At 43.2% G+C, this 10,597-nt stretch overlaps 1 protein-coding gene across 3 annotated transcripts; it reads left to right on the plus strand.

The window, feature by feature from the left end:
* Nucleotides 1–3,035: 3,035 nt before the first annotated feature.
* On the plus strand, nt 3,036–10,559 carry LOC121536905 (coiled-coil domain-containing protein 93). 3 transcript variants are annotated; one of them, XM_041844543.2, is made up of 23 exons: nt 3,036–3,170; nt 4,585–4,698; nt 4,822–4,916; nt 5,013–5,124; nt 5,220–5,318; nt 5,461–5,517; nt 5,968–6,068; nt 6,265–6,282; nt 6,660–6,696; nt 6,945–7,046; nt 7,165–7,215; nt 7,324–7,410; nt 7,551–7,667; nt 7,794–7,930; nt 8,052–8,133; nt 8,294–8,368; nt 8,484–8,552; nt 8,702–8,810; nt 8,947–9,029; nt 9,140–9,177; nt 9,291–9,375; nt 9,539–9,652; nt 9,995–10,559. In XM_041844543.2, exons 1-23 carry the CDS (start codon nt 3,087–3,089, stop codon nt 10,049–10,051), a joined length of 1,923 nt encoding a protein of 640 aa, XP_041700477.2. In that variant the 5' UTR covers nt 3,036–3,086; the 3' UTR covers nt 10,052–10,559. The 3 variants fall into 3 exon arrangements, with proteins under 3 accessions (XP_041700477.2, XP_041700476.2, XP_041700478.2); XM_041844542.2 differs by having other exon boundaries at nt 3,037–3,170; nt 8,481–8,552; XM_041844544.2 differs by lacking the exon at nt 6,265–6,282 and having other exon boundaries at nt 3,037–3,170; nt 8,481–8,552.
* The last annotated feature ends 38 nt before the right edge of the window (nt 10,560–10,597 follow it).

The following is a 10,597-nucleotide window of genomic DNA, read 5'->3' on the forward strand; positions in this document are numbered from 1 at the left end:
GTGCCTTCTTAAAAGTTAATTTGTGGAATTTATTTTCTTCTTAATGAGTTTGAGCCAATCAGTTGTGTTGTGACAAGGTAGGGGTGGTATATAGAAGATAGCCCTATTTGGTAAAAAAGTCCATATTATGGCAAGAACAGCTCAAATAAGCAAAGAGAAATGACAGTCCATCTTTACTTTAAGACAAGAAGGTCAGTCAATACGGAACATTTCAAGAACTTTGAAAGTTTCTTCAAGTGCAGTCGCAAAAACCATCAAGCGCTATGATGAAACTGGCTCTCATGAGGACCGCCACAGGAAAGGAAGACCCAGAGTTACCTCTGCTGCAGAGGATAAGTTCATTAGAGTTACCAGCCTCAGAAATTGCAGCCCAAATAAATGCTTCACAGAGTTCAAGTAACAGACACGTCTCAACATCAACCGTTCAGAGGAGACTGCGTGAATCAGGCCTTTATGGTCAAATTACTGTAAAGAAACCACTACTAAAGGACATCAATAAGAAAATGAGACTTGCTTGGGCCAAGAAACACAAGCAATGGGCATTAGACTGGTGGAAATCTGTCCTTTAGTCTGATGAGTCCAAATTTGAGATTTTTGGTTCCAACCGCCATGTCTTTGTGAGACGCAGAGTAGGTGAACGGATGATCTCCGCATGTGTGGTTCCCATCGTGAAGCATGGAGGAGGAGTTGTGATGGTGTGGGGTTGCTTTGCTGGTGACACTGTCAGTGATTTATTTAGAATTCAAGGCACACTTAACCAGCATGGATACTACAGCATTCTGCAGCGATACGCCATCCCATCTGGGTTGCACTTAGTGGGACTATCATTTGTTTTTCAACAGGACAATGACCCAACTCACCTCCAGGCTGTGTAAGGGCTATTTGACCAAGAAGGGGAGTGATGGAGTCCTGCATCAGATGACCTGGCCTCCACAATCACCCGACCTCAACCCAATTGAGATGGTTTGGGATGAGTTCGACCGCAGAGTGAAGGAAAAGCAGTCAACAAGTGCTCAGCATATGTGGGAACTCCTTCAAGACTGTTGGAAAAGCATTCCTGGTGAAGCTGGTTGAGAGAATGCCAAGAGTGTGCAAAGCTGTCATCAAGGCAAAGGGTGGCTACTTTGAAGAATCTGAAATATAAAATATATTTTGATTTGTTTAACACTTTTTTGGTTATATATATATGTATTTATAGTATACATATATGATACAATAGGGGTCACAGTAAGCTATAATATTGTAATAAAAATATTGTAATCACCCTAAGAAAAACCTTGCAATATGGCTTCAACCTATAAGAAAAATCTATAGCCCATCACTCTTGTCAGGTGATGTACTGTTGTAAGCCTCTTAGGTTTGAGTGAGAGCCACTGTCTAATGGTTTCAGCCAGGTGGGCATGGATAAGTCCAAGGACTAGGTCTCTTTTCATTGTTGAGGAGGCTGAGGAGTAGAGAGTTTATGAAGCTGTAGTAATTACCTGAAAGAGGCAGTTCAATACACACACAGAGAGAGACATAGAGAGAGAGAGAGAGAGAGAGAGAGAGAGAGAGAGAGAGAGAGAGAGAGAGAGAGAGAGAGAGAGAGAGAGAGAGAGAGAGAGAGAGAGAGAGAGAGAGAGAGAGAGAGAATGACTGATTTAGGAACTGTGAGTCTCTAATGGAATCCTCCACTGCCTCCTGGGTGCTCAACCTGGCAACTATTACCTGCACTGATGCATATACCATTATGGGATCCTCCACTTTAATAGTGTCCATCATGTGAAATACAAAGACATCAGGTGCCTGCCAGAGCACTCGCACTTATGTGAAGGTCTAACCCGCTCTGTAATGGCTTTTCTTTTAAACAATGGCGCAGTATTGCTTAGAAATATGGTGATTATATTATTTGTAACAAAAAGCACACTTAAGACAAAGGCAGAAGGAATTCAAACACAAGTTGTTAAATGGGAGCGCTCTAGTGTCTCTCTCTCTCACACTTGCTCTCTCTCTCTCTCTCTCTCTCTCTCACACACACACACACACACACACTGCAAATAGATTTCACGTTTTATGTGATTGGCTGATGGTTTGCATTATAGGCCTATGGCAGGATCATTGGACTGGATGTGTACTTGATGGTGCTGCTTCCTTGCATCACTTCAACAATTGAGGATCATTAATCAGAACTTGCATGATTTCTTTGTCGCCAACAAGATTTACAACCCTGTTCAAATGAAAGATGCAATGATGTTGGCTTCAGACCTAGAGAGCTTCATCATTTTAGCCTTTCCATATAATCTTTAGTGGCATTAGAGCTCCTTCCAGTGGACAGAAGTGGAATTGCAACGTTTAGAACCGCTGCAGCAATTCACATGCAACATTGTGACCTTTAGTTTTTCTAAATGTTAACTCAATACTCACTTTATCGACTCTCATTTCTCGACCGTGGCCGTGGTGCAGTCTGCATCTACGTGTGGTTAGCTTACTTTTTGTATAAAAATTACAACTACATCTTGAACGCACAATTTTTCATGGAATGACCAAAGTCATATGCTTTCGTCATGTGACAGTGTTGCCAATTTAGCGACCAAGTCGCTATATTTAGCGAGTATTCAGACCCCTCTAGCGACACATTTTCAAAAAAGCAACTAGCGACAAATCTAGTGAGTTTTTCTGGTGTTATTGGAGACTCTGACGTGAAAGCAAGGACCCGTGTAGCTCAGTTGGAAGAGCATGGCGTTTGCAACGCCAGGGTTGTGGGTTCGATTCCCACGGGGGGCCAGTATGATTTATTTTTTATTTTTTATGTATGCACTCACTAACTGTAAGTCGTTCTGGATAAGAGCGTCTGCAAAATGTAAATGTGAAGCACGTATCGTTCTTACTCGCTGCCGTGGGAGTCCCAAAGCACTCACAGGCGGCCCAATCCTCGCGCAGCTTTTTACTCACTTTTTGTCTCTCCACGACGTTATTCCTCTCTCCTACAGTGTCCATCACACATGGCCAATTATGCTAATTAAGTGATGACGTAATTTAGTGACTTTTAGAACAGCCAATATCTACTTTCCTTACTGAGGCGTTGGCAACACTATACACAGTCCAACATGGCGGCCATTTCTGTTTTCCACAGAGTGAGAACAGGGTCTAAAATAGGAGCTCAATATGATCAAGAGGGCAATCTTATTCAGGTAACATAATTTTCTTTAATACGTTTTAGTCTGTCGTTTTTCCAAATATGGTGCAGTTTGTGTCATGATATAACAACACTGCAATGTAAACATTGCTTTGTTTGCCAGTTCGCTAGGTACTGGAGCTAGCGAATTCACTGTTTGCTAAATACAGTGCCTTCGGGAAGTATTCAGACCCCTTGACTTTCCACATTTTGTTAGGTTACAGCCTTCTTCTAAAATTGATTAAATATATATGTTTCCCTTCAATCAACACACAATAGCCCATAATGACAAAGCAAAAACAGCTTTTTAGAAATTGTTGCTAATTTATATAAATATCACATTTACATAAGTATTCACACCCTTTACTCAGTACTTTGTTGAAGCACCTTTGGCAGCAATTACAGCCTCGAGTCTTCTTGAGTATGACACTACAAGCTTGACACACCTGTATTTGGGGAGTTTCTCCCATTCTTCTGCAGATCCTCTCAAGCTCTGTCAGGTTGGATGGGGAGCGTTGCTGCACAGCTATTTTCAGGTCTCTCCAGAGATGTTTGATCGAGTTCAAGTCCGAAGCCACTCCTGCGTTGTCTCGATCTTGACTAGTCTCCCAGTCCCTGCGGCTGAAAAACATCCCTACAGCATGATGCTGCCACCACCATGCTTCACTGTAGGGATGGTGCCAGGTTTCCTCCAGACGTGACGCTTGGCATTCACTAAAGTGTTGAATCTTGGTTTCATCAGACCAGAGAGTCTTGTTTCTCATGGTCTGAGAGTCTTTAGGTGCTTTTTGGCAAACTCCAAGCGGGCTGTCATGTGCCTTTTTACTGAGTAGTGGCTTCTGTATGGCCACTATACCATAAAGGCCTGATTGGTGGAGTGCTGCAGAGATGGTTGTCCTTCTGAAAGGTTCTCCCATCTCCACAGAGGAACTCTAGAGCTCTGTCAGAGTGACCATCGGGTTCTTGGTCACATCCCTGACCAAGGCCCTTCTCCCCCGATTGCTCAGTTTGGCGAGGCGGCCAGCTCTAGGAAGAGTCTTGGTGGTTCCAAACTTCCTCCATTTAAGAATGATGGAGGCCACTGTGTTCTTGGGGACCTTCAATGCTGCAGAAATTTTTTGGTACCCTTCCCCAGATCTGTGCCTCTACACAATCTTGATTTTTGCTCTGACATGCACTGTCAATTGTGGGACCTTATATAGACAGGTGTGTGCCTTTAAAAAAAATATATATACATTTGCAAACAATTCTAAAAACCTGTTTTCACTTTCTCATTATGGGGTATTGTGTGTAGATTGCTGAGGGTATTTATTTATTCAATCCATTTTAGAATAAGGCTGTAACTTAACAAAATGTGGAAAAAGTCAAGGGGTCTGAACACTTTCCGAAGGCACTGTAAAGCAACTGATGTTAGCAACTGTGGCTAGCAGGTTGAAACAAGGGAGGATGAGGAGCAGAGTGTCAAGCTAGCAGAAATCCTGGAACTTCTGCTTGCTGCTGGATATTTCAGAGCCCGAATCAAAGGACTGGGACCTTTTGACAAGGTGAGAACCAACTTACATTACAACCCTCCTTCTGAAGATCTGCAGGCTTTTGATTCCTGGTTTACCATCTCCTTGCTAAGTTACCCTTTCTAATTCCATTCCCTGAACCATGTCTTTTCATAGGTGGTTGGAGGGATGACATGGTGCATTACAACATGTAACTTTGACATTGACGTGGATCTGCTGTTCCAGGAGAATTCAACAATTGGACAGAAAATGTAAGTAGCTAACAGACAGCATTATTGTGTTTACTGTTAGTGATGTTGCTGGACCAGTGTAACTGATGTCGGATGACCTTGTGAATCTCCTTGCAGAGCTCTCACAGAGAAGATTGTGTCTGTTCTGCCCAAAATGAAGTGCCCTCATCGCCTGGAGCCCCATCAGATCCAAGGGCTGGATTTCATCCATATATTTCCAGTGATACAGGTGTGTATTCCTAGACATTAGAGTTTTGTAGTAGAGTACCGTATTTGGTTTGTGACCTCATGTCTGATTCATTGCCTGTGTTGTATGATCTTCAGTGGCTGGTGAAGAGGGCCATAGAGACGAGGGAGGAGATGGGAGACTCTGTGAGAGCCTACTCTGTTTCTCAGTTCCAGAAGACACACAGCTTCCCTGAGGTGAGTGCTGTTATTGTAGGGTGGCTACATGGCAGGGATATTCAACTCCAACTCTACTCATTACATTTCTAAGTGCAACGTTCTGAACTTTTCGCTGAATAAACCCCTGTCTTATGCACCCTGTATTGTTCCTCCATCCTAGGATGAAGACTTCCTGCAGAGGAAGGAGAAGGCTGTGAAAGCAGTCCTAGATGTATCGGTTAGTGACTCCGTGACATGAAGCTGACATGCTATGTCTGGGTCAAATTATTCCATGAGCCTTTACAATAAAGATGGCATAAAGATGGCGCTGCAGTGGATAGCAGACATTTTACGGGCTCCTGACCAATTCTGCGTATATGTACATATCTACCTCAATTACCTCGTACACGCTGCACATCGACTCGGTACTGTTACCACGTGTATATAGCCAAGTTATCATTACTCATTGTCTATTTATTCCTTGTGTTATTATTTTCTAATATTTTTCTATTTTGGTCTTTGCGTTGTTGGGAAGGGCCCGTAAGTAAGCATTTCACTGTTAGTCTACACCTGTTGTTTACGTAGCATGTGACAAATTAAATTGGATTTGATTTAAAGGCCCCCCTTGTAATAGTATAGAAACATTCAAAGCACACAGCATGTTGTTTTTCTCCTCTGGTATTGACAGGAAGTGTATAAACCTCAGAGGAAATACAAGAGACAGGTTGAAGCAGGAGAGCTGCTGGACGAGGAGTCCAGGGTTCACTCTACTCTGCTGGAGTACGGAAGGTAGGCTGCCTGTCTCGCTCTCTCTCTTTCTTTCTCTCCATCTCTCCATATTCAGTCCTCCATATCCAACTTTCTCCACAGTTCATGTTACATGTTCACATTGAGAATCAGAACCAATGTGATCTCATCCCATTTGACAATTGTGTCCCTTTCATTTTCCTATCCTTTTCCTGCGTCTCATCCATCCTTGTATTAGAATGTCAGATTACCTTCTGTAAGTATGTGAATGGACTTGTTCACTGCAAGGAGTGTTTCACATGAATGCTTGTTATGTGTGTGTTTTAATAAAGAAAACTTCAAATAAGCATTGAGTGAGTGGGTGGGTGGGTGCATGCATGTGTTATGTGCTCCTTTCATGGACCAGTATCCTAACAGCAGTAGAGGCTGCTGAGGGGAGGATGGCTCATAATAATGGCTGGAACAGAGCGAATGGAATGGCATCAAACACATGGAAACCATGTGTTTGATGTTGTTGATACCGTTCCATCATTCCACTCCAGCCAGTACCATGTGCCCGTCCTCCCTAATTAAGGTGCCACCAACCTCCTGTGCCTAACAGTGACTTAAGTACTTATTACTCCTGTGTTTTAGACGCTATGGATTCAGCAAGCAGACAAAACAGGACCAGGTGAGCTTTATTGAAATAAAAAATATATTTCATTACTGTCATCTATGTGAAGTTAATTGTAGAATTATATGAATTCAAAGCCTATAACTACAGCCTTCTACAGAAAGATGGGGACAGGAGGTTGATCATTATAACCATTATTACAGAGATGGAGACTGGTGGATCATAGGTGTTCTGTGAACTGTTGCTATAGTAGAAAGTAGAAAGTGAAACCATGATGAAAGATTGTATCCCCCTGTTCCCTACAGGCAGAGGAGCGGAAAGCCTTGTTGACCCCAGGCTCTCAGGCCACACCCCCAGGGATGACAGAGGGGTTGCTGGAGGAGGAGGACCTGCAGGCAGCGGAGGAGGTGAGGTCACATCACACATGTATCGCTCTAAACCCAACCATAGCCCCATGTCCAATACTTCAGAAATGCATCCCTCTTTGTGATGATGTCCCTGACTCCCTGTCATATATCCTCTCAGCTGCGCATTAAAACACTGATGACCAGCATGGCTGCCATGGCGACTGAGGAGGTAGGCATGACTTTAGTTCTTCTCTTTGCCAGCCTTTACTGTGTGGTTGATTTATGTAAAGGTTTTTAATTTTAATATGTAACATCAATATATTGTGTTTACCTGCAGGGGAGGCTAATGGCTAGCACCGTGGGCCAGATAGTTGGCCTGCAGTCTGAGGAGATTAAACAGATAGCATCTGAGTACGCTGAGAAGGTGAGCGACTCCCACCTCAGGGTTCACCTAAATGGTTAACTGCAATCAATAAATAAATCAATAAAATGTTTGTCATAATTTAAAGGATAAGTCAATGCCACAGTGTGTAGTTAAATGTGTTTCCACACACACATTTCCAGCAGTCGGAGCGGTCTGCAGAGGATCGTCCAGAGCGGTACGGGCCAGTCCAGCAGCACCGTAGGATAGTGACCTCTCTGAACAAACAGATCCAACAGAAGACCAAGCAGTTGGAGGAGGTGACGACTGGACTTTGTGAACTTCACAGAACTTTGTGTAAAATAGCCATGCATTTCTTTAAGGATACGATGCACTTTCTTTTCCTGTCAGAAGTAACTAAAAGTATGTGCATTTTGTGTTTTCAGCTACAAGCCAAACACTTGGAGGTAAAATCAGGGTGTGAGGAAGCTAAGAGCAAACTGATGGAGGCCACAGAGCAGACAGAGAGACTGGAGAAAGAGCGGAGTGCCCTGGAAGAGGCTGAGAGCCAGGCTGACACTGGGTGAGTGCTGCACATACAGACCAAACCATTAGGGCATTCATTCAGCGGTTGTTAGTATATAAAACCCCTGAAATTATACAGGTGTTTTGGACTTTTCTCATCCTCCCTGTGTGTGCCACAGTCTGTTGGAGAAGCTGAGGGCTCTGGTAGGCATGAATGAGAACCTGAAGCACCAGGAGCAGGAGTTCCGGACACACTGTAGAGTGAGTCTGCATACTTTCCCCAATACGTCATAGTCCATCCATATATGACTTGTAAGATTTAAGTTTGAAATGGACCTACTTCACAGGTGTATTTGTGATGTAATTCTCTTATTTCCTGGTAAGAGCACCACAACTAATATGGAGCGCAATTTCTTTCCAGGAGGAGATGGTTCGCCTGCAGCAGAACATTGAGGACCTGAAGATGGAGTCAGGAGATGATACGGAGGACGAGAAGGTAACACACTCCCAAGACCAACTAACTATTTTCTATGTCTGTGTTTAACAAATGTTACACTGTGACTCACTGTCTTTCCCTCTTTCTCTGATTCTCGTTCTCTCTCCCTAAGGAGAAGTGTCAGCTAATCGACAAGCAGTACAACACAGACAGAGAGAAGCTACAGAAGATCAGACTACTGATGGTAAAAGCGCCAATGCACACTGCTGTAGCAGGATTAATTCCTGCTTAATCAATTTGAATTCACTTAGGCATTCTGTTTTGAGCATGCAAATAGTGGTCCTCTTACCACGTCCTTTATTTGCTCATGACCTGAGGTCTACTCTCTGATAGGCTCAGAGGAACCGTGAGATCGCCATCCTGCAGAGGAAGATAGACGAGGTGCCGAGCAGGGCAGAACTGACCCAGTATCAGAAGAGGTTCATTGAGCTCTATGGCCAAGGTAGGTATCTTAGCCTCAACCACCTGGAGACAGTGATTGTTTTCTATAATAGTAACCCAATCACTTGTTTTTATTGAATTGTTAAGTTAACAAGTTATTGCATCAAAGAAACATTCATTTTGTGTGTGTCCCCTAGTTTCAGCAACACATAAAGAGACAAAGCAGTTCTTCACCTTGTATAACACATTAGATGACAAGAAGGTTTACCTGGAGAAGGAGGTAAGAGGAGAGGGCATACTATGTCAATCAGTTTCATAGAGCCATTGCAGCTGAAATCAGCTGGTTTACTCATGATAGTCATCCTCCTCTGTGTTGATCTGTTTCTGTAGGTGAACTTGCTGAATTCTATCCATGACAACTTCCAACAGTGAGTATTTTCACAATTTACCCTTTCTAAACATATCCTGCTTTTGGTATTATGGGTAATAGAGTCCAGCAGGTTTACCTCCTGTCTAAGCTGTGGTCTCCTGTCTTGCTCAGGGCGATGGCGTCTTTGGGGGCCAAGGAGCAGTTCTTGAGACAGATGGAGCAGATAGTGGAGGGAATCAAACAAAGCTGCATCAAGGTGAGTACAGTAACTAACCATATCTTATTATCTTCACCGTCTGCTGCCTAATGACAGCTTGAGCTGAAGACGCCAGGTGCTTACCCCCTGGCCCTAGTGAAAAACGCTTAAAAATGACAGTGATGTGTGATGCATATTGGTGATGTCTTCTCCTGGTTTACAGATGGAGAAGAAGAAGCAGGAGAATAAGATGAGGAGAGACCAGCTGAATGATGAGTACCTGGAGCTGCTGGACAAACAGAGGCTCTACTTCAAAACTGTCAAGGACTTCAAAGAGGTGAGGCCTGAGAGAGAACCGCATTCTGGGTCTGTATGGTAAAACATGATGGAACTAGTTAACTGTTTTATGAATGTGTTCTACTGTTGTCTCCCAGAGCTGATTTTTGTTTTGTTTTCTAAACTGATAAAGAAGTGGTTAAGAGCGTTGTGCCAGTAACCGAAAGGTCGCTGGTTCTAATCCCTGAGCCGACTAGGTGAAAAATCTGTCTGTGCCCTTGAGCAAGGCACTTAACCCTAATTGCTCCTGTAAGTCGCTCTGGATAACAGCGTCTGCTAAATGACTAAAATGTAAATGTAAATCACTGACGTTGTTTTACTAATCCAATACTCTTTCTTACAGGAGTGTCGGAAGAATGAAATGCTGCTATCCAAGCTGAGAACCAAGGGTGCTTCATAACCCAAATCACTGCCTCAAATCATTTCTCACTGTTTATAAAAACAAATCTCACAACAAATCTCATCAATCAACGACTGGATGTCTTGCTGTTTTAATAATGTATTCTCCTCTATTTGGGGTCACTTGCATTGTATTGCCTTATTCTACCTGTTGTATTGTGCTTTGACATTTCACGTTGCTTTGCAGTATGTGGGTAGTGATGTCACTCCTGGCAGGGTAGAGAGATTCTTGAAGAGGGACATCAACTACCCTTTGCACGGTGACATGAGGAATGTTCTCTCTACGTACCATTTTATATTTAGGTGCAGGAACTCAATACTTTTGAGCTAATTTGCTAGGAGATGCAGGAACTCAAGCAGAAAAACATTTGAGGTGCTGGTACTCGGTTCCAGTGAGCTCCTGCTCAAGTCAAGCACTGGCTTTACCCATGTGTATTGATCTCTGTTGTCTACCCATTCCAGCAGTTTACCATCAATTTGGCACTTAATAAAATAAACCATGCACATTCCGTAAGATTTTCTGCTGTTTAATGCCTGGTCATAAAAA

This window comes from Coregonus clupeaformis, chromosome 23, assembly GCF_020615455.1.
Source record: "Coregonus clupeaformis isolate EN_2021a chromosome 23, ASM2061545v1, whole genome shotgun sequence".
Lineage (NCBI taxonomy): Eukaryota > Metazoa > Chordata > Actinopteri > Salmoniformes > Salmonidae > Coregonus > Coregonus clupeaformis.